Source organism: Furipterus horrens, unplaced genomic scaffold (genome assembly GCF_987537825.1).
Source record: "Furipterus horrens unplaced genomic scaffold, mFurHor1.1.pri manual_scaffold_10, whole genome shotgun sequence".
NCBI lineage: Eukaryota > Metazoa > Chordata > Mammalia > Chiroptera > Furipteridae > Furipterus > Furipterus horrens.
In genome coordinates, this window is record NW_028327180.1 from 89938725 (window position 1) to 89963009 (window position 24285).

The 24285-nt window shown below is 49.3% G+C and overlaps 1 protein-coding gene across 2 annotated transcripts in view; it reads right to left on the reverse strand.

The window, feature by feature from the left end:
- CCNJL (cyclin J like) overlaps window positions 1-22549 on the reverse strand; it is a 46516-nt gene extending 23967 nt beyond the window's left edge. Inside the window, exons 1-2 of one of the 2 annotated variants that reach the window (XM_090289698.1) lie at window positions 22443-22549; window positions 21788-21917 (exon numbers count right to left, since the gene is read on the reverse strand). In XM_090289698.1, the coding sequence (XP_090145824.1) occupies window positions 21788-21917; window positions 22443-22549 (237 nt within the window). Of the gene's footprint in view, window positions 1-21787; window positions 21918-22284 lie in introns of both variants that reach the window. The other variant, XM_090289697.1, reaches the window with a different exon arrangement.
- Window positions 22550-24285: the final 1736 nt, after the last annotated feature.

Consider the following 24285-nt stretch of genomic DNA (forward strand, 5'->3'; position numbering starts at 1 on the left):
CTGTGTGCCCTGCTAAGATATCTGGCCTGACCTGAGGGCAATAGGAAGCCACAGAAGGGTTAGGAGCAGGACATCCACAGGGGCAGAATGGCCAGGCATGATGATCTCTGGACCAGCCTCTTCCCCGGGGATGGCCAGAGAGCGGGTAGCAGCAGCCAATGTGAGGCTGTAGCTCCCCACAACAGTGGTCCACCTCCCCAGCCTCCAGCAGTCCCCTGGAGCTTACAGGCTGCTTGTGTACTTCCTCTAAGCCCCAGGGCTTTAAGGCTCTTGACAAGAAGCAACCACACAGTTCCCTGGGTTCTATGGGAGCAGCCACTGGAAATTGGCCACATGAATGTGGACTCAGGCTGCACTGCCCCCATCAAGGCAGTTCAAAGCCCCCCAAACACAAGTCAGGTAGGCAACATCCTCACTTCCCTCCCTGCTCGACTTGGCAAGTTTAACTCCTGGATTTTCCTTTGTGCCACCTGGTAGCAGAGCTCAAAGCAACACAGTGTGAGCCTTCCCTCTGCACGCTTCCATGGGAAAAGGGTCCCCTGGCTTGAGCAGATTCCTACAGGAGGCAATCGGTGCATTGAAGAAAAGGTTATGGATCTCTAGAACAGGCAACAATGCATGTCAAGAAGGAGCTAGCAGGTAGGGCTTCCTGGAAAAGGCTTGTCTCAAGGGGAAGCAGGATTCTGAGAGCCCCACAGCTGCCTGTAACGCTCCTCACCCCCATTTCTGCTTGTCCCTCAGGTACTGGTTTAAATGTCCTTACTAAGAGAGGCTTTCTTGACATCCCACCATTCCAAATCAGGACCCCTGTTTCCTCTTTTAACAAGCTGTTCTACATGGTCAGATAGTGACTTATTTATGTGTCTCTCCCTGCTAAACTCCAGTTCTGGAAAGCAGGGGCCATGCCCATTTGACCTGCACCACTTGCCCAGTGCCCAGGATGTGCCTGGCACAGAGGCAGGTGCTCAGAAAATGCTGGCACAAGAAAAAAAAAAAGACAGCCATGGAAAGGCATAAAGGAAACTTAAATGCGTATGACTAAGTGAAAAAAAAAAAAAGCCAATCTAAAGAGGTTATATACTATATGATCCCACTTATAGGACATTCTAGAAAAGGCCAAACTATGGAGACATAAAAAGATCAGCGGTTGCCAGGGGCTGGGGGGCGGGGGGGTGGGAGGGGTGAATAGGCAGAGCACAAGAATTTTTAGGGAGCGAAACCTCTCTGAACTATAATGGTGGACACATGTCATTACACGTTTGTCCAGACCCACAGAATGTGCGACACTGATTGCAAACAATGGGTTTTGAGGGACAATGATGTGTCTGTGGAGGTTCATTGACTCTAACAAAGGTACCACCCTGGCGGGGGATGGTGGTAAGTGGGGAGGCTTTGTAGGTGTGAACCTAAAACTGCTTAAAAAACTAAGTCTACTAAAAAAACGAATGCAGGGACATCCCTCCCTGTACCAGATACACCCCTCCCCTGCACATGGCGGAGCAACCTGGCAGTTTGTTGAGTCAGGCACTTGTGGGGTGGACTCTCAACTCCGCTAGTTACTAAGCTTGGGCATGTGATTTCTGAACCCCGGTGTCCTCATCTGAAAAACTAGGGTCCTGCTGCCGTAAATGTAAAGTATCTGGCAGCACTCAGCAAGCATTAGTGGTCTTTCCCTCAAGCTGAGCAATCCAACCTCAGAAGAATTGAACTTTCTGAGTCTCTTGTCTGGCTCTCAAAGGAACCTGCTTTGTCCCAGGGAAGAACCCTTCTGCCTGCGGGGTTTACGGCTCAAACCCGGCCTGGGGGCCTCTGCAGGAAAGGAACCCCGCCCATCCCGTCCACAGAGCTCCTGAGCCCAGTGGAATTAGGCGCTCCAAGCCTCAGCTCCTTCCCCCTGCACTTAGAGAAGGGCGATTCTTTGGCAAAGGAACAACAACGTGGGACGCCAGCAGGCCGGCCCTGTTTAGCTGGAGAGTCCAGCTGATGACTTCCCTAACCCAATTAGGGGGACAGGCATTCATTCCAAGGGCTTTGCTCTAAGGATCCACATTCCCCTCAAAGCACTCTTGACCTGAGTCAGCTTGAAGGCCACAGCAGCCGGCGCATGAAGCTGCCCCCTCTGCTGAACAGCCTGGATTCCAGAAACAAGAGCGGCCTGCAGAGCTCTCTCGAGGATTAGGCAGGCACTTGGCAGGCACGCAGGCAGCAGCCAGTGGGTGGTAAGGGGGCCAGGAACCCGGCCAGGCAGGGTGACCTTCCTCTCAGCAGGGCTGGGGACAGCTTCAGGGTGGCCCGCACAAAGACCGCAGGGAAGGCACATAAGATGGGGGGAAGGGCAGGTGAAGGCTTCCTGGACTCTCCCTCCCAGGCTGCTGGCCTTTTATCACCCAGAGTCACACAGGTATATCTAGACACGAGCAGGTGACCAAGCAGGGCACAGGGACAGGCGACCCTGATGGAGCTCCCAGGCAAAAAAAAAAAAAAAAAAAAATCCATTTTTTGTTATCTCAGTAGTTTATTTTTAAAAATAATGACAATGGGCTAGAAAAAAACTCTGAGAGACACACTGGAATGTTAAGAGTGGTTATTGTTTCAGAGGGTTGGGACCTCGTGTGATTTTTACTTTCATGCTTTTCAACACTGTCTGGATTCTTAAAAAGCATTCACTGTACCCCACTTTATTATTTCAATGGCCGTGTTTCCAGTTTGAAGGAAAAATGGAGACAGGGACTAGATACTCACTGTATTAGGGCCCCATTCAAAATAAATCCCGGACAGTCCGCTCCACCCCACATTACCACTTTGACAAAATTAACTCTTCAATAATGACATCCCCGTGCCAGCACTGTGCTAAAAACATCCCACGTCACCCTCCCACGATGCAGAGCCCCACCACGGTCCCACCCAGAAGTAGCCCTTTTCGTATTACTAATTATAAAGCATGTGTTCACTGGCAAATTTTCAAAAGTAGAAACGAATAACAAATTTCACTTCTACTCCCTCATGGAGAGAGAAGCACTATTAAGTTTTATGTGGATTCCTCGGCCGTTTCTCTGGGCAAAGGTGTATAAGACGAGATCATAATCCACAGGTGTGTCCCACGTCCCCTTTAGACGCATCGGGAACAGTGTTTTCGAGGGCTGCCTCGCGTGTTGCTCTAAGGTTGTGTCGTCCCCCCGTTTTAGACATCTGGGCCCTTTCTCTGCCTTCGGGTCTCAGTTCAGGCCACCCATCAGCACCCCACGTGGTCCCACAGTCAGCAGTTACTACTGACTGAAGGGTTTGCTTATTTATTAAGTGTCCTCCCTGCTCCCCCAGAATGTGACCTCCATGAGAAAGGGGGTCACTTCTCATCTCTCCTGGTCCGGGGCACACAGTTATGGCCACTGAGTATCTGTTGGGTGGAGTGTTTTGCATGATGAACAGAGATGTGGCCCATGTAAACACCGGGGGGAGGGGGGCTCCCTCTGCCTGTGGCCTGCTATGCCCTCCCTCCCCAGGTGTCCCTTACATAGCCTCGCATCCTTCCCTGGGGTAACCTCCAGGGTGGGGGAAACTGCCCCCCTGAAAGAGAAACCCTGACACTCCCGAGACCAGAGGAGCCATTCCAAGGGGAAGGAAGGCGATGGGAGTCAAGACAGGCTGGAGTCCTTTAGGAACTCCTCTCGCTGCCCAAGTCTCTTCCTGGGAGTTCTGGAGAGAAAGGATGATCTGAGAGGAACGGCATTCCGAGAACGGCCAAGGCCAAGTGAATCACGACCCACATGCAACCCCAGATCAAGCTACAGACAGAGGGCACGGGGCTGCCTGGACAGACTTCTGGAGATCACTGCCCTCCATATCCGCCCCCCACGCCCCCCGTGTTGACCTTGGCAGAGATGGTGAACACGCCACACCTGTGCTGGGCTCAGATGTGCAGGGGAGTATGGGTGGGGCCTGCCCCAGTGTAGTTAAAAAGACCCGGAGCCCACAGCCAGCACTGCTGCTCAGGGACCCCCACCTGTCACTGCTGTAGGACAGATGGGGGGAAATTCAGCATGTGCTCTTCACACACAGGCTCTGCCGACTTTTTGAGGCTAACCTCAGAGGAGTCTGAAGGTCACATGCACTGTGCAAGTGCAGTCAGTCACCCCTGGTTTCTCATACCGGGGGAGGAAAGGAAGTCTTCATTTTAACTGTTCGTACCCCGTGCTGTTTTCTAATTGCCTCACTACTAACCCACTCTTCCTCCAGAGGTGGGCTTAAAAGTCACTTCTGAAGAGTGTTTCCTGGTCACGCCCCATTCAGATACTCCCCAAGCACCTAGGACTTTCCTTCCTTCCGCCTTCCCTCCCTTTCCATCCGCCCACTTTACCGTTCGTCACCCCTGGACAATAAACATCACAAGGGGAGAGACAGGGGTCATCTTGTTCAGCTCTGTGACCCCAACACCTGACACACGAGATGCTCAGAAATTATCAACACCTTCAGATCTGGGGAATAGCAAATAGTTCAAAAGGTAAGAAAAAAAATGATTTGTTCTGAAGCTTAGGTGGAATCAAACTATTCATCATAATGACCCCTTGTGTATGCTCACAAAGGACAGCGGGGACGTACAAGAAGCTTGGGATGCTGAAATCCAGGGGAAAAGAGTAAGTTCTGTCCTTGCCTTGGGGTGGCATGTGCCTCAGTCTACCCCACAGCAATAGAGGGTGACTCAGGAGGAAGCAGATCAGTGCTTAGAGGACTGAGAGCTTCAAGAATGATCAATTATGTATCCTATACTCAGTCCTTTAAAAGGCAATGCTTCCAAAGTGTGTTCCATGATATCCCAGTCCCAAGATATATGCTCCCTACAAGGAAAGGCTTCTGTGGGCCATTGGTTTGGGGAACGCTGCATACCACATGGCTCCTTCCTAAATGAAATCATATATGAGCCCACTAGAAGTCCTGAGACATTTCTTCGGGAACAACTTATATAAGTCTTGGGAAGCTCTAGGTTAAACTTATTTATCCACAGTTGATGAGCACCACCCTCCCCCTTTTTGGGAGACAGAATAACAACAACATCCCAGAGAGCTTTTCTGGGAAATGGAGCTTTAGGGTGCTGGCGGCTAGACACTGGTATGTTGGGGAAAACTGAGCCCCAGCGCATCTGCATGGTGAAACTCTGGCAAAAATTCCTGGCTCAATGCCTAATAATCTGATGATTCTAAAACCAAGAGACTTACTGAAAAGCTCGCTGAGATTAAAAACCACAGCTTCCACCTGCAGAACTGCCCTGGTAAGCATCTCCACACAGCCGTGGTGGTAGGGGCCATGGAGAGGCACCCCTGGGATCCAGGGATGGGGCCCAAGATTAAATCCCCCCAAACTGCTGGCCTACCTCTTACATATATATATATGATCCCCCTCCCAAAATGGAATTATCTTCTGTAGGGCAGGCCCCTCGTAGTACAGCCTTCCCCTGCTAGGCGAGTGTTCCAGGAACCCATCTGTATCAGTGTGCCAGCCGGTGTTGTTGTGAGAGGCTGCATTCCTTTGGCTTCAGTGAACTGTTTTTGAAGACTCTTTTAATGCATTTGCCCATTTCATGACAGGGGATTTACGAGCACACCTTCCCAAACCACACTGAGTGTTGAGCAGTTTTTGACCAAAAAACAGCATGACCTTGTGCCCCACCCTCCCTATTCACCTGATCTCGCCCCAGCACCTTTTATTTGTTTCCCTGGATGAAAATAAAGTCCTCAAAGGGAAATGTTTTGCTGACGTGGAAGAGGGTGAAACTAAAAATGGCAGAAGCACTAAAAGGTATCAAAATCGACGAGTTCAAAAATTGTTTTGAGTAGTGGAAAAAATGTCTCGATGAAGGTATTGCCTCAAATGGAAAATAGTTCGAAGGTGACTGAAATTTAAACATGTGATAACACAATTTTTTATAAATACATTCAGGGGTTTTGGAGGCTCCCCCTCATACATTATATATATTTATAATTTTGGAAGCTCCCAATTCTCTGTAAACATTGACCTACTTCCTCTTTAGTAATCTTCTGATGCTATTGTGTAGACTGAGGCACATGCTGCCCCAAGGCAAGGACAAGGCTTTCTCTTTCCCCTTGAATTCAGTTCCCCAAGCTTCCTGTACCTCTCCTCTGGTCTTCATGAGTATTTGGAATTGCTGATTATGATGAAAAGCTTTATACAACCTTCTACTTTATACGAATGTACTACCTATGTATAATTTGAAAGTGTATATATAAAAATTTGCCAGACACTGTGTTCCATGCATTTTGTCTTCTCATCCTCCAATGGGCCCACAAGGTGGGGACTGTCAGCATTCCAGCAGCCCAGACAAGGACAGCTCAGAGCGGCTAAGCAACCTGCTTAAGGGTACCCAGTTAACAGACGATGGATCTGTATCTGGGTTTGACTCTGCGCTCCCAACACTACATTTTGGGGGCCTCCACATGATGTTTTGGTTTGTGTTTTCTTTCCAAAATAATGTTGTGCTGAATCAATTATAAAATATATGATCACTGTAGACATTTTAGAAAATACAGACAAGTACAAAGAACATTAAGATCACCAGCAATCCCACCAGCAGAAGTTAACTTCGAGTATATACACGTCAGAATACGCCCTTCCAGTCTTGTTTCTCTACACACACACACACACACACACACACACACGCACACACACCCCTAACTCCTCCCTCTCATGGGACTACCACCTCCTGACCATTGTTACTCAGTTGAGGCTCTCCACCCCAACACCCACCCTCCTAAGGGAGCTCAGGCAGCGGGAGCAGTAGTACCCAGGAAATCGAGGCAAAGAAGTGCAATGGCCAAGGTCACATTGCAGGTGGTGGCAAATCCTGGACTTGGATATTGGAGGAGCTGGCCAGGCCTGGGCTGTGACAGTGCTTGGGGTGTGACAACCGCTTCCTAAAGCCCAGGGTGCAGAGCAGAGCTGAGCTGCTCTCCCACAGCAGCCACTGGAAGAAAGCCACTCTGGTCTCCTCCATGTGCCTGCCACGGTCATGCTCATCCTCACAGCTGCCCACTGCTGCCTCTCAACCACGCCTGGGCCTCCGGGCACTAGGCCAGCTGCTTAGGAAACAGCTCCAGGGGTAGAGTCTGCCTGAGAACAAAGGGTAGCAAGACATGAAGAAACCCCACTGGTAACCGGGTAACGGGTAACCGAGGTGACCAACAGGAAATAAAGACTTGCAAATTGAAAAGGGAAAAAGAAAGGGGAGGGTGCAGGGTGGTTCCTCAGAGGCTACAGGAGCACACACCACGGACCTGGGAGGCCTGCGAGGCCGGATGATCACCCCTCTTCCCCTCTGCGCCCCATTGCTTCATAAACCCAAGGAGGCATTTTCGGTAAAGAATCAACATCTCTGCGGAACCCTGTTGCAACACTCTCAAGAGGGTGGCCCCTGGCACATGGAGCCAAAAGGCCAGTGACATCCTTTCCTGCTGACATCCAGCCTGGAGCTTCCTTTTAGTAGAGAAAGGCCACCCGCAGCCACCAACCACATCTCTCACCAGCCCCTGAACTCAGCAAATGGCAGCGTGGCTCCAGACACACCTCCTCATTCCCAGGAGCCAGAGCCTCTGCCAGGGAACCAGCTGTGCCCCCCACCCGCCATGCCACTGGGCCTTCCCAAGGCCACCATGAACAATGCTCACAGCCTTTTTATAACCCCACTCACCCACGTTCTTCACCAACTTCCTAATAAGACCACCTCCCGCCCACCTTCTAGGCTGGGCACGCCCCTCACCCTCCCTCCAAACAGGCCCACCCCTTGGATCTTTCCTCCTGGCTCCTCCTTGTGGCCTCAAGAGTTCTTTATTCCGCACTTCCGCCTCCCCCCTCCCCAATTTCCAGACTCCTTCTGATGGATTCTCCTCGAGGCTGACACGCAGCCCCAAACAGGTCAGGAAAGGAACCTCCACCCCTAACCACTAGCCGTTCCAGCTGGGACTTTGTTCCCTTGCTGATCCATGGTCCAGGGTTCCTGCAACTGCAGCTGGTTGACCACAGGCACTGGAATTTCCTGGGAATTTATTGAAAATGGAAGCTACCCCCTCACCCCGCCCATACCCAACTGGACAATGCCCCACTCCACCACCAAAAAAAAAAATCCTCATGTCTATCCAGAACCTTAGAATGTCACCTCATTTGGAAACAAGAACTTTACATATACAATCAAGTTTAAATGAGGACCTAATGGGTTAGAATGGGCCCTAATCCAATAACTGGTGTCCCTATAAAAAGAGAAAACAGAGACCCAGACACACAGAGGAAAGACAAGTCAAGGACGGAAACAGAGACAAGGCCACATGGAGATGGAGGAGAGAATGGAGTGATACAGCTACATGCCAAGGACCACCAACGGTGGCCAGCAACCACCAGATGCTAGAAGAGGCAAGGAAGGACCCTCCCCAGAGCCTCTGAAGGGAGCATGGCCTTGACTTTGAACTTCTAGCCTCCAGAACAGTGACAGAATCAACTTCGGTTGTTTTAAGCAAGCCAGTCTGAGGCAGTCCGAGGAATCGACGACACTCCCTATTTCCTGACTGACTGAATCAGGCTTCCTGGGCACGGAGCTGGGCACCTGTCTGTGCTTGAGAAGCCTGAGGCCCGACTGTAAGTTCCATGAAGGCGGAGAGCTGTTTTGCCATCACTTACAATCATGCATCACTTAACGATGAGATATGATCTGAGAAATGCATTGTTAGGCTACTCCGTCAGGGTGTGAACACTACAGAGCGCCCCTACACCTACACCAACCTAGACGGCATAGCGTGCTATACACCTAGACTACAGGTACAGCCTACTGCTCCTGGGCTCGAGTCTGTACAGAATGTAACGATACTGAACACTGTAGGCAACTGTGTACCTAAACATATCTAAACAGAGAAAAGGTACAGAAAAAATGTTATAAGATATTAAAAAATGGCACATACCGTGAACGGGTCCTGCAGGACTGGAGGTTGTTCTGGGCGAGGCAGTGAGCAAGTGGTGAGTGAGTGTGTAGGCCCAGGAATTTACTGCAGGCTTTCCACTACTGTCCTCTGCTGTGGACTCTGCCACACTGTCCCACAAACCCTCCCCTGCTCCTTCCGACAGGGCCAGAAGTAGAATGTTGAACCTGTCAATGCTGCTCCATGAACAGTGATATGGGCTGGATTGATTAGAAATGGATTGGAACTCAAGGAGAAACTCGCTGGATAAGGCGTGGATCACAACAGTGACTGTCGGGAGGGAGTGAAAGGCGGTCTGAGGATCAGTAGGAGTAAGAAACCAAGATGGAGAGCTAAAGGAGCACAGGGACTTGCCATGGCAAGGTCGGCTTGGCTGCTGCATGTTGGAGCAGTGGCCGGCTTAAGGGACTTTGTGGTATTCATGAAAAAGAGGACATTTAACATGGAAAGGGGGCAGAATTGAGAATTCAGTATTTTGTCTTTAGAAGTTTGTTTTTGGTTCCACTGACCCTATCTGGCACAACGGGTTCTCTCTGGCATTGAACTGATGGAAGAAATAAAACTTATCTATGCTTTACATCATTACAACTAAAAATATTTCCAAAGCCCAGGGACAGGCTGGCTCCACACTCCCAGAGGAAGCTTTTACTAGAGTGGCGATGGCATTTAATACTCGTTAAGGAGGCTCCGGTAGACCTGTGTCCTCGTATAGGATCTTAGGTTTGCAACAAAGAATTTACAGCAATGTGCTCTGAAGACCACCAAGCTAGATCTGGGAGGGCTGTTAGTGCCCTCTGAATGCACTGGGGGGGCGGGCTCCTCAATGCTGGAAAAGGTCAGTGGCTGGCTGACTGGGACATCGTCTGTGCACTCAAAACTGACGTGCTGTGAGTGAGAGGGACTCTACTGCCATGCCCCAAGATAGTGCTCCCATCATAGAAAGAAAAAATCCTCCTCAACATTTCCTTACAGGAAATTCAGGTCCTTTATAGTTTTATGGGACCACCATTGTATACACGGTCCATCGTTGACCAAACTGTCCTTACACAGCACATGACACTATACCCCGGTGGCTAGCAGTGCTTGGCACGTGGTCGGCTGCTAAAAAACAGATGTTGAATGCAAAAATGAGTGTGCACTAATGTTCAAGGACCACTAGTGCTTTGGTCAGGACATTTGATGTTTGTTTTTTTAAAGCAACTTTAATAATCAAAGAGATAATGTACATCAAGCATTTAAGTGTCTGGCATATTGTAGGTGCCCAATAAACAGCAACTTCCTTAATTGAGTGGGCAGCAGGAATCTTTAAAGGTTACACAGAAATTGGCAATTGCCAGAAGAAGCTTTCTAAGAACCACGTTTACTATGACAAAGGCCCGTCCGTCATGCTCAGCAGTGGAAAATGACTGTATTCCAACTCGTAAGAAACCTGAAATCTTTTGCTCCTTTTGTTAGTTGGGCCTTTTGACCCTATTTCCTAAAACTCTCGGGTCTCCCAGCTCCCTGCCCTGGTTCAGATGTCATCTCTCTGAATCACTGCCGACAGCCAGTCTCCAAGGCCAAGGCCATCTTCCAGGGATCCCGCACTCCCTCCTCACACCCCCCTTATAGCGTAGCTCTCCATGTGCTCTGCGGACAAGAGCAGACACCTCGGGAGACCCGTAGCCCCAGAGCCAATGCTCCTGGCCCATCTCCCTCTCTTGGCTACTCACCAGAGTACCACCCGAAGGTCACTGATGTGTGACCATCAGAAGCTGCCCTGGGCCCTGGTAGATGAGCTTCCCCCACACCTCTCTCTGCCTAGGAAGCTTCTGCTTATCCTTTGAACCTCTCTCACAGAGCACTTCCTCTTTGAAGCTTTCCATACTTCCCTAGGGAACTGGATGTCACTGTTAGTACAGTGGTTAAGGGCCTGAGCTCAAATCTTAACCTTGCCCTCTATTAGCTGTATGGCTTTGTGCACATTATTTATTTACTTATTTGAATTTTTAGAAGCATTTATTTGAGCCAAATTGATGACATATACTGGGGAGCTAAGATTTCAAATGACCCAGAGATGAACAGTTTTGCAACTTCTTTTATGCATTTAAAATTGAGGAGGGGGCAGAAAGATTACATGGAGGCGGAAGAAAGCAACCTGGGGACTGGATTACAGGACAATTAACAAGAGCATGTGTTCTCTTGAGGTGTGTTAATAACCCAGATACACAGGTACAATGGAGTGTGACTACCCACCATGACCTGCCCAGTCATTTACGATCAGATCACCCTGTGAGGCTAGTACGTTATTTAATTCTCCGAACTTGAGCACGTCCCACCTGTGACATGGTGCTAATTACAGTGCCTGCTACAGTAGATCATCTGAGGACTTCATTCATGGAAGGGAATGTACATCAAGCGAGCACCCCTTCATGTGGACAGTCATTTCTAACACTGAAGCCCCCAGGGTCCTGGCTGGCAGAGCCTCCCACGGACACGGGGCTCAGTAAGTGACTGGTGGATAAAGAGGCTTCCTGCCAACTAAGCCACAGAGACAGTCCAAGGAAATAAGCCAGAGCTCTGCCTTACCCAGAGTCACGGCCAGCAAAGGCTACTTACACCCGCTGAGCTTCCTCCTTCCTGACCAGAATGCCGAATCCCCGCCCCCCCCCCCCCCCCCGAAAGGCCTCCTGGCACCTGGGAAGAAGATGTCGGTAGCAATTTGACAAAAATTCCCCCAGAAACCACTTCATGGCCCATCTTCAGAGTAACTATGTAAAATGAACCCTGAAGTATTAAGGGATAATGGGGTACACATCTGCAACTTGGTTCCAGGGGAAAATATATATAAAGACAGAGAGAATGGTAAGGCAAATGTGTTAAAATGCTCACTGTTGTGTGGCGTGCTGGCAACTCTTCTGTCGGTTTGAAATGACCTCAAAACAGAAAGTGAACACCAAAGGAGACCCGCAAGAGATTTCAACTCAGAGTCTAACAGCTTAACACAGCCCCCCCTCTCCACCCCCCCCCCCCAAGGCCTTCTCACCTCCTCAGGAGCCACTCAAAGTATCAGCCCCTCTGAAGGGGAAGTTCATGTTACACCATCCCTGACTTCAAGGCTGGTCGCAACTTCTCCACTTGTTTTGTCGAAAGACTCTGCAGAGCACATTGCAAAGTTTTAAGGCTCCAGCTGTCCCACCTCACAGGGGGACCCTGGCCAAGTCCTTGAGTCCTTGGAAGCCGTTTCTTTAGCAGAAGGATGGAGTTCTTGGCAGCCAGGCCACCCACCCCGCACACAAGGCTATCTCAATAGTGAAGTCTGGGAAGGCCATGTGTGGGCCGTAAGGCACAGACCTCACTCAGATAAGGTGCCCGTGATGTGCACATACTGAGGGAGGGGGTTGTCTGTAGCAGCCGCTTAGGACCTGGGGAGACGCAGCCCCTGCCTGCGCCTCACGGGCCTGGGGAGCTGGAGCCAAATGAAATAATCGCATTTATAAGCATACAATGACAAGCTGTGCTGACTGCTAAAGGAATGAATGACCCAGGGTGGTCTGAGAACACCTAACAAGCGGCCCAGCCCTGGCCTGCCTGGCCTGGGACTCGGGGAAGGCACCTCTGAGGAAGTGACGTTTGGGCGCCAGCGAGAGAACAAGTAGGTTCAAATCCCAGGAGAATACGGAAGTCTATAGCGAACTCAAGATAAACGATGCCATGAAGAAATAATAGGCCAAATCAAGACTAGGGGACCTTCATCAGGACAAACGACCTGGTTTCTCCAAAAACCAATGGCATGAAAAAGAAATTCTTTTTAAGGGGTTGGGAGGCAGAGAGACCATTAGAGTATAAAAGATGTAAGAGTAAGTTTTATTTTATTTCGTTAAAATTTTTTATTTATTTACTTTTAGAGGGGGGAAGGGAGTGAGAAAGGGAGAGGAACATGCTAGAGAGATACATGGATTAGTTGCCTCTCACATGCCCCCAGCTGGGGACCTGGCCTGCAACTCAAGCATGTGTCCTGACTGGGAATCAAACCAGCGACCCTTTTATTTGCAGGCCGGTGCTCCACCCACTGAGCCATACCAGCTTTAAGAGTAAGTTTTAAAAACTGGAATGCATGGACCTTATCTGGTCCATGACTTGAACACACCAACTATAAAGCCATTTTTTGAGACAACTGGGGAAAACTGAATATGACCTAGACAATAGAAGGTATTACTGAATTATTGTTAATTTTGTTAGGTGTAATATTAGCATAGTTGCCACATTACAAGAGCCCTTATCTATTAGTATATATTTTTCGGTGAAATGTTTTGCTGTCTGGGGACAAAAGAAACAGGGACTGAAGCTGGGTGGACGGTACAAGAGAGTCACTCTACAATCTCTCCATTTTTGTATATCTTTTAAATTTTCTATAATAAAACAAAAAACCAAAAAACAAAAAACAATGGCTCACACCAAAGAGCAGTGCTCTGAATTGCTTGGATTTTTTACAATGATCAGAAAAATTAACTGTCATTCAATTCAAAGTTGTCTGCCATACTTCACTGAGTAGATGAGCCACAGTGAAACCAAGTTCCTTCCAAAGGCATTTAGGTTCTTTCCAACTTTTCCTTCCCATAACTGAGTCTCTCTCCAATTCCTGATACTTCTGCACAGATGAGCCTGCCCCCCCTACCGTCTCCCCCAACCCACCCACCCAAATCACTGGATGACCATTTCTAGACCAAGTAGCTGGTGGTACCAGTGTGGACATCCTTATCATAGAGAAGGCCCAGGCTCTGGCACCATCTGCTCCAGTGACATGCAAGGGACCCAAGTAACTGCCACTTGGGGGTAGAGGGCAGCACACACTGCAGTGATGGGGCTGAGAGCGTGTTTTCTGGCCAGGGTAGAAGGTCACCTCAACAGCCCTCACCTGGCCCGACACGGGTCTCAGCCTGGTTCCTGCAGCAGATAGGACTCTCCAAGTCCTAGAGAGTGCTCCGCATTCTCTACCCCTTCCCTCCAGCCTCCAGTGCTTGTCCCACGCTGGGTTCTGCTTTTTGTACAGCCAAGAGACTCCATTTTGACCTATCTATCCAAAGGGCACTGTTTTTTTTTTTTTTAAAGGATAACATCCAGGGTTAGCAATGTTGCTGGGAAGCACGCATTCTCCCACAGTACCGGTGCAAGTGCAAACTGCCACCACCCTTTGAGACTTTATGAACTGGTGATGAGCACAGTTCTGAAAATCATGCCCTGTGGCCCGCAGCTGGAGTTTAGGACGCTGGGCCATCCTCACAGGCAGAAGACTAGGACCACCTGCACAGGGCTGTGTAAAATCCAATAGTCCACTCCCAACGCCGCAGAAGATCATAAAGAGGGTCATGAACAAACACACTGTATTATAATCACACCACGGGACACTACTTAGCAATGAAAAGAAATAGACTCCTAACATACAGAACAACACGGATGAATCTCAAACGCATTACATTAAGTAAAAAAAGAAAAAAAAAGACAGATAAGAGTACACATATGTAACTCCATTTACATGAAACTCCAGAAGAGACAAACCTAGTCTACAGAGACAAAAAGCAGATCAGCGATGGCCTGGGGCCGGGAACAGGAGGGGGTGAGTGACAGTGAAGGGGCACCCGCGGATTGGTGGCAATGTTCTCTGTCTTGATTATGGTCACAGTTACACGAGTGTAAACATCTGTCAAAACTCACTGTGCATCCCAAACTTGGGCACTCTTCAGATCTGTACATTATGCTGTATGTAAGTTATACTTCAATTTGTAATAATGAATAAGCAGCTCCATCTAAACATCCAACAAGAAGATGAGTTAATCGGATCACAGTGTACCCATACACTTAAACATTACACATGATATTGTAGGAAACCAGTTTATGACATAGAAAGTTAGTGCCTACAGTTAAGGAAAAAGTTAAGTTATAAAACTATAGTCTACTACAATGGCATTTTTGTAAAATAGAATGTATATACTTGGATAGGAAATAAGGAAAAAGGAATATTCCAGTCATTCATTAAATACAAATGTATTGAGTGTCTACTGCATACCTTTGTTATTACAAAGAGCAGAAACGATTTTTTAAAAAAATCTTCTAGTCTTGTAGCTTCTATTTGGTGGTTTCACATAAAATACTTGAATTATTAAAATGTAAACATTAAAAAAATCAAACTGTAAAAGGGAACAGTGTAAATTATATTACCACTTGTGTTAGAACACACACATTTGTGTTTGTTTATATACAGAACGACGCTGGAAGGATTCATGAGAAATTGGGACTGGTGGGACCTTGCAGGGAGGGAAACCGGGGGAATGGGACGGGGTTGGGGACAAGGAAGACTATTCACAATCTATCCTTTACAGAACTTGATTACTTTTCTTTTACCGTGTTTTTGAATGATGTATTCTAAATAAATACAATCAATAGTTTCTAAGTTTTTTGCTAATGTCTGATCATCAGGAGTTGGGTGGAGGAGAAAGATACAAGAATGTATACATGGTATCCTGTTAAATCAACAGGGTTCTGAGCAAGATACTTTCCAGTTTTACTTAAATAAATCCCCAATAAAAATGCATTGTGATGACACACAAAGAAGCGACACCAAAATGGCAACAGAGGTCACTTCCCCAAGGTGGGACTGGGGGGGGTGCGATTTGACTTTCCTCCCTGTGCTGGTATTCACTTCTGCTGTTTCCTAAACAAAAAAGCAAGAAAAATACACTTTGTGTGTGTTTAATAACTTCAAAGGGGAAACAAAAAGAGAGAAGAGCAGAATCACAGTGCCACCTCCTTCTGCCAGGTGCTCAGACACACCGGAGAATGGCTGGCTGCAGTCCCCTTACCCAAGGGGCTGTGTGGTTTAGGAAGACAAAGAACAAGCCAAGGGCAAGGGCACGGGGCCAGCTCGAAGCCTTTAATGGCGTGCCCTCGCTCAGGGAGCACAGGCTGCCCCGGCCAACCAGAGGGCCCACCAAGTCCCTTCTCAGCTTGACAGCCCAGAGGCCCCCAGAAGTTGACAAGTGCTCCCACAACCACTTTCCCCTGGGACACTTGGGAGGCAAATGAGGCGGGGATCGCTGTCCAGGTTTATAGAGGAAAGGAAGGCTCCAAGACGCTTTGCTTCTTCTTTTTTAAAAGATTTTATTTAATTTTAGAGAGAGGGGAAGGAAGGAAGAAGGAGAGGGAGAGAAACACCGACGTGTGGCTGCCTCTCGCATACCCACAACGAGGGACCCAGCCCACAACCCAGGCATATGCCGTTACTGGGAAAGGAACCGGCAATCCTTTGGTTCACAGGCCGGTGCTCAATCCACTGAGCCACATCAGCCAGGGCAAACATGATGTGGTTTTAACTCAGGGGCAAGGGGCAGAGCTGGAATGAGATTTCAGCTGTCAAGAGTTCATGCAGGAGAGGGATGCCCCAGGTGTCCCTCTTACTCCAGCAAGTTATTACGACCCACCCTGTCCATGACAAGGACAGGCAACAGAAAGGTCAAATCACTTCAAGGTGAGATGCACACACAGGTGAGGCACCAGGACCTACGAGGACCAAATCAGGAAAGCCCTGTAATCAGACCTTCCCACTGTCCCGAACAAGGCCAGTGCCTGCAGCTGGGAGCTTCTCAGCAGGGTTTGGGAAGAACCCAGCTCTAGTAGAGCCCTCGTAACACAAAGTAAAATACAGACCCTACAGAGGAACCCAGTGGCAGAGCCTGGGTTGTTTCCTGCCTTTTCTATTCTTTGCTAACATGGATGTTCAAATAAATTTACATTCAAACTCACACCCTCTGAGTCTTGAAGTTTTCCACCTATCAAATGGAATCAGTTCCAGCACTGGGGCAGACATTCCTGTGCTTGGCACATTGCCTGAAACATAGTACATGCTCAATAAACAGTAGCCATTCACATCACCACTAAATGTCATTTTTGTTGGTGGTGTTTTGGAAAATCTTTGTATAAATTCAATCACGAATCAGAAACAATGGCCTTTATCTGTCCACTGGTTCAAGAAGCATGGTCTCTCAGGGTGCAAGGAAGCACACTTCAGGAGTAGGAAAAACACATTCAGCTCCGTGGATCTCAAACCTGGGGCAGGGTGAGAAGAGGCCCAAGGTCTCCTGTGACTCTGATCCTGGGAAAAGGCGAACAGCCAAAGGAGGAGGAGGAGCCTGTGGTTCTGGAATATATACCTACTAGGTCATACCAAGTAGGGCTTATCACATAGCTTTGGGAGGGTTTCCCCTCCCAAGTAGCCCCAAATCCCCATATTCAGAGAGTCTTCCAGAAGCCTTAAATCCCAGCGTCAGGGGCCTTGACCATTTTCTCTGCTCACTAACATAACCACTTGCTACTAATCAGAGCGTGAAAATTACGTGTCAGATGGATGTAAATCAAAAGGAGACCTTGGGAGAAGAGGTGGGCGTGGGTAACTGGGGAAAAAGTGGGACAATTTTCAACAGAAAAACAATACGCATTTGTTTTTTTTTTTTAAAGGAGACCAGACCAAGTTCTAGCTATTCTGTTGCTCATTAGGAGATACAATTCGGGGAGGAAAATGCAACTTCCTGGTAGAGGTATGGGGGCGCTGATCTGGGCTCAAACCCGCAGTTCTTGTTCTAAGACCCTTACGCTGCACATTGGTCCATGCCAATAAATCTGCTCTTGTGGGGATTTCCACTTCTAGCCTCTCTCCCCCAGTTCTCTCCCCCACCTCCCACCCCCGAATTATCTAAGAGGAGAAGATGCAAGTCTGCAGGAAGCTGGGAGGCAGCCCCCACCTGGCCCTGCGCCTCGCACCACGGCCCCTCACACAGACCGCGCAGCCAGGCCAGGGGCATCTCCGGGCACGTGCCAGAGCCCCGACTAAGACTCCTGCGCATCCATTCAATGAGCCCCAGGCGAGTCCCCCTGGGCCTGGCTCCTTCCTTCTGTGCTCTCCTGATGCTGTGCCTGAGCAGCTGAGGCAGTGGGCCCCCCTCAGCCCCCCTCCACACCAGACACTGGTCTGGGAATGCCGAGACACCGGACACTCCTCACGCCTGCAAGGAGAGCACCGTCGAGGGAGGAAGGCAAGTTACGACACAGGGTGACAAGGACCGTGAGAGAAACACACATGAGCTGCGGCTAGGAACCATGGTGGAAGGGAGAGAGGCCTGAAGGACAAGGAAGGTGTCCCTCAATCTGCTGTCAGACTCAAGACCCTATTAATTTTAAACGCAGGCAGATGCATACTTTCAGGGGGCGGAAAGGGTGGCTCTTGGTTTTCATCTGAATATTCCTGCGGGTGTATACTTTCTTACCAAAAATCACCACCAACAGCCTCACTGTCATGACCAGCCGAGTGATGACCTGCTCCTCCCCTCATGTTAAGTGAAGTTCAAGGGCAGGGGTGTGATAGGAAAGAAAATTAACTCCCCTGTACTGGCTGGCGCCCCCCAGCCCCAGCAGAAAGGCCCTGAGGGGAGTCATCCAAGGAGGGGGTTCTAGGAATGCTCCAGCAGAAGCACAGGGCCGGGAAGAAGCTGCAGGCTGAGCCCCAGTAAAGTGGCGTGAGAGGGAGGTCAGGGAGAAGTTGCTCCACAGGCATCTGGTGGGAGGAGGGCTCCATCCCTTCTTCACCAGTCAGGATGCCTACGCCGCCGCGCTGGTTAGAAGGTCTTGCTGGTGGGGTCTAGGTCCTGGGTCCCAGCTCTCAACACACGTGTAACTTGTGGCAAACTGCTGCCTTTCCCAGCCTCAACCCCACTGTGAGCCAATGGTCCAGTGGCATCACAATGTCCTTCCTATAAGGACTGCCTGTCCCAACTGTGAACCCCTCCGGGGGCGGTCACAGACCCCAAGCCTTCGCCTGAGTCTGCACCGCGTGAAAGGGGCTGTGGGCCTCAGATGCAGCAATCCTAAGTGGGAAGGCATGACGCCGGCCCCAGCCCGGCCACCTGTCTCACGCAGTTGTTGGGTCCCCTCGCTTACTCCTAACAGCCTCTAAAACGTTTTCTCCAGCTTATGGACGAGGAAATTCGAGAAGGGTCATTCTTCTCATCATTCCACATAGATCAGGGAGGCCCTGTTCTAGGCCCAGAGGCCTGGCACTGAACGAGGTGCACACGGGCCTCTTCTTGTGGAGTGTATATGCTGGGGGAACAGATAATAAAACAGAAAACAATTCCAGATGCTGGTAAATGCTATAAAGGAAACTAAACAGCATGATTTGACAGACTGACACAGAGGGAAAGTGACAGAAACACAGACTCCAAATACAGGGCACGGCCAGTGCAAAGGCCCTGAGACACAAAGGAAGTCAACTTATTCAAGGAAGAGAAAGGGAGGCAGGGTGGAAGGGGGTAGGAGACAAGGTAGGCGAGCAGACCAGGACCCAACTATGTCAGGTGTTACAGGTGGTGGTAAGGACAGGGAGTTTTACTGTAAGCACAATGAGATGACACTTGAAGGTCCTTAAGCAGGGAAGTGACACAATCTAAGTTCTGGCTGTTGTGGAAGAATGAATGATGGCAGCTGGGTTTAAAGAGGTTTGCGGAGGTTAACTAAGCAGCTCAGAGTTTAACCACCATTACTAGTGTGCATCCAACACCAAGGCTCGTTTCCATGGTGTCACGTCTCACATCCTGTTGTATGGGAATGTCTCATCCAACGAAGTGGGGTTCCCACCATCTCTGTGGCCCCGGCCTTACTCCCTGCATCCGTCGAGTGAGGTTAACCGCTTGTGGTTGTGTGATGACAATTCAACAGAAAATAAGGTAACATGCTTTGTATTCATTTGGCAACATTCAACAAACAGTGAGTGTCTACTGTGTGCCAGACCTTGTACAGTTGTTAGAGAGGTGTTATTAGAGATGTTGAATACAAAAAATTACTCTGGGAAAAAGGAAGGGCCAGTCTTCATTCCTTAAGAAAGGTAAGGCTAGTGTGGATGCTGGGTTTCCCCTAGTCTTTACTTTCCTCTCCATTAAGCCAAATTTTCTTGAGAAGCATTTTCTTTGAACAGGGAGCAGAAATAAAAAGAGGAAAAAAAGTCAATATACTGGAGAGATAAGACATTATAACCAAAGGAACTCAGGATATACCCTGTAAATCCAGCTTCAAATCACAGGTGACCCTGACCATCAACCCCTGAGTGAGTTTTCTATTTCTAACCTGTAAAACCTGAACAAACCTGTCCTCCCTCAAGGTAGTGAACTAATCTGACACTCTGGCATGGGTGAGGCACAATTAATGGGACCTGCAGGTAGAAGAGAGATTAGAACACACTTACATACAAAAGACGGGATTCTCAGGTAACTGAGCTGGTTGCGTTTAAACTGTTCTTAGAAATCTTTCCTGCTGGAAAGGGGCAAATGAGGTCAAAGTCATTCCTCTCAAGCTATGAGCAGAACCAACAACCACCTGAGCCAATGATAAGCAAGGAAGTCCAATTTCCATGGCAGCACTCACTAATTCATTTAGCTACCACCTCCAGAAGAGAATCAAGACTGCTTGGTTTACTATCCCACTGCCCCTGTTTTTTAATTAAACCCAAGACTGGATTTCTTCTCCAGATGCCCAAAATATGCTGCATCCTTGACCATTCTGCTCCAGGGAGAAGACCAAGAGAAGCAAAGGAAAGTTACAGCCTGGGCAAGCAACATAAGACAGAGATAGACTAGTACATACAGAAAAAGAAAAAGAAAAAATAATTTGGCTGAAAGACAGCTACTCCCAGATAAGAAAAAAAAACCTGAATAGCTGGTGACTTTTTAAGCAGAATTCCATGGACACCAGGTGTCCAGGTCTTTGTAGGGACCCCGGTAACCCACTGAGAAGACCTCTTGCTTCCTGTACTGGGTTGAATAGTGGCCCCCAAATTCATGTCTACCTGGAACCTCAGAATGTGATATTTGGTAATAGGGTATTTCCAGAAGTACAATAATTAGTTAAATTAAGATCAGGTCATGCTGGATCAAAGTAGATCCTATTCTAATGACTGGTGTCCTTATAGGAGACAAAAAGAGACACACACACACACACAGACAGAATGCCATGTGGCAACAGTCACACACCGCAGTGGTTTGTCCTCCAAGCCAGGAACACTACAGATTAGAATATCCCGGCCATTGGACTTCTAGCCTCTATTGTTTTAAATTCTCTCATTTGTGGTACTTTGTCATGGCAGCCCTAGGAAACCAACACACTCTATTTTCACACCTGTTCCCCTCACCACCCAGGGCGGGAGGCAAGACACACAGGACGGCCTCCAGCCCACCTGGACTCTTCCACCTTGTCAATGCCCAGGAGCACTCCTGCCTTTGAGGGGAGGGGAGTACAGGGGATCCCATTTCAGTTGCCCCCACCCTCTGCCGCGGGAGGCAAACAGGCAGGGGAGTGTTTGTTTTCTCCTCACATCCTCTTGGATCACTACTTTTACTTAACTTCCTTTTCAAAGGAACTGGAACATTGTGACAGTAAATGGAAAATCAGCGTAATTTATCCCATGCAAAACTTGTCAGATACGCATGTTCTTAAATTGCCCATTCACGCATTTTTAAGCCCATTCATTCACCTTTTAAAATACTCTCGGGTGGCAATGCTATGGAAAACACCACCTAGAAGAGTACAGTGACTGTCTCGGTTTAGCGGCCGGAGCTCTGGGCACCTAATCAGAAAAACCAACTTAAGCTCTCCAATCTCGTTTCTCCTCCGGATCCTCCGGGAGAAGGCTCAGGGCAGGCGCAAGAAAGGCACCGGGAGTTGCCAACAACAGTCGGGAGCGAAAGGGACTTTTAAATACCCAGTCCAGAGAGCGACAAGGGAGGGGAGGGACTGACCTTCTCGCGCAGGGTGCAGTGGACGTCCGAGGCGACGCGCCCTTCCCACCACGGCTCATCCATCACCGCGTCTGCAGCGCCGCGATCCGAGGCTACCGGGCTCTCAGGGCGCACCCTGCGTGGACACGGGCTACCTGAGCGGCCGCAGCGCGCTCCCCAGCTCCGACCCCCCAGCATCCCTATCCTCGTACGCCCCTGGCCGGGAGACCCTCCTGCCCCCCTCAGCGGAGCTGGCGGTCACCTCCCGTCCCGGGAAGGTGGCGGTGTCCCCTCCCCTCTCGTGGGACCTGGGGGAAGAAGACCCGGAGCTAGGCAACAACTTGCAGAATTTTTATCTTCCCTTTTGCAAAAGTTGCACAGAAAGTTGCCGACTCCGTTAGCTCGCCCGAGGCTGCGGCTCCGGCAAAGGCCACCAGCTCTCCGTCCCAACTCCTCCCCCGCCGCCCAGCCTTTGTCCTGCTCCCACATCCTGCCCTCGGAGCCGGGGCGAAACTCACTCATCCCTCTCCGGGCGTGGGGGGCTGCGGGGCACTGAGCCCCTCCCGAGGCCGAGGCGGCGGGCCCTCGGGTGCACGCACGCGGCTGAGCCCTCGCGCCCCGCGCTCCACGCTCCACGCTCCAGACGGCAGCCTCCGCAGCCTGGCTCGCCCCCCGCGCTGCGGCGCCCCAGCGTGCGCTCGGGTGCAGCCGCGGCTCGCAGTCTCCGGGCCGCCGGGGGCCTCCCTCTCTCGCTAGGGGAATTGGGGGCCGGGCCTCGCGCATGCGCTGCCAGCCCCCGCACCCCGCGGGGCGGGGGGCTGGGAATTGGAGTCTTTCTTTCGCCAGCGCTGGCTCCGCTTCCTGCCCGCCCTCCTCCCCCGCCTGGGCGGAAAGCTTCCTCTCACCTTGGCGGAGACTCCTGGTGGCCTCCTGGGCATCCCGCGGGCCTGCACGGGGAGCGGGGGAGCCCCGGGACCGCGGCTCCACCTGCGCACACCACGCGTGAGACGCGGGCAGGATGCCCCACAAAGTTGCCTCCCGCGTGCGCTGCTCTAGCAAACCTTACGTGGGTTCCACCTGTTCTTTCCTTTGCTTTCATTTTTTCATTCATTTTTCTTTCTTTCCTCTTCCCTTCTTCCCTCCTTCCCTTCCTTCCTTCCTTTCTCTTTCTTTCTTTCCTTCCTTACCTTCTTTTTTTCTTTTGGAACCTGTCCTGCGTTGGAGAGGTAGATTTCCAAAGGGACAGTTCCCACGAAAGCTCCAGGAAGGCCGCTCTTGATTATCCACGAACCTCTAATTCCAAAGGAGGCTCAGTAATTCAATTGGTATTTATTGTGCTACTGCAAAATACAGATCTTTCCGTACAGTGAAGGGGAAACAGGCATTTTGGAGCGTCCGGTGGGTGGAGGGCATCGTCTTTTTAATTTAGTTGTTTTTGAAAAGGCGCTCCCCTGAATCAGCGTATCTGATAGTGCGGCACTGGCTGTCCTCTTGGCTGATTGCTTTTGTGATACTTACGGAGGTTCACAGACCTGTTGCAAATCCACCTACCAGTTGGGTGATTTCTGTCTAGCTCCTCACGCTCTCGAAGCCCTGGGAACCGTCATGTGTAAAATGGCAACAGAAATTGCACCGACCTGCTGGAGATACGATCACTAAATAAAACAATTCGTATCGAGGGATAATCGCCATGCTAAGTATAAAACGAACACAATAAATAGCTGTTATTAAAGAGCCTTTAGTTTCTGACTTGTTTCTGCAAGCAAATACCCACCTGGAAAACATTTTAAAGTCCGCTTTGATAAGCTTCATCTGGAGCTTAAAGAGCAGTTTGAATGTGAAAAAAATAAGAATCATGAACTCTTGTAAAAGTGTAAAATACCTAGGAATAAACCTATAAAGTGCAGACTCTTAATGAAGAAATTATAATGGTTGAAAAAAAAGAAAGGCTGAAGAAATAGAAGGTGGAAATGCCAACCTCACCCACATTAACTCTTAATAAAATTCTCATGGCTGTGGGTGGATGGGGAAGGAATAACATGACTTTCCAACATGCATGTAGAAGAATATCTGTGAAAAAAAAGCTAAGGTATTTTAAAATGGGGGGGATAGACCTATGTTGCTAAGTCCTAAACTATATTGCAAAGCTACCCTTGAAACAGTGTGGCGCTGCTATAAGAATAAATGAGTAAACATCAGTGGAATAATTGAAAGCTTAGAAACATAGGTGGCATACTTTAAAATTAACCATATGATAAGATGGGGCATTTCACTTTGGTGGAGAAAAGGATAAATTCCTCAATAAGTTAGGCTGGGGAAATTAATTTGGGGGAAAATTCTACAACTAAGAATTTATTTAAACCATGAGCAAAATCAATATAAGAAGCTGTCAAATGATGAAACTAAAACAGGTTAGTACTGACTTCCACGTCCTTTATTCCAGGGAAAACAGTCCATGGACTGGGGGAGTACAAGGCCTCACAAGCAACGGAGGGCTCTAACCGCGGGATTTGGGGCAA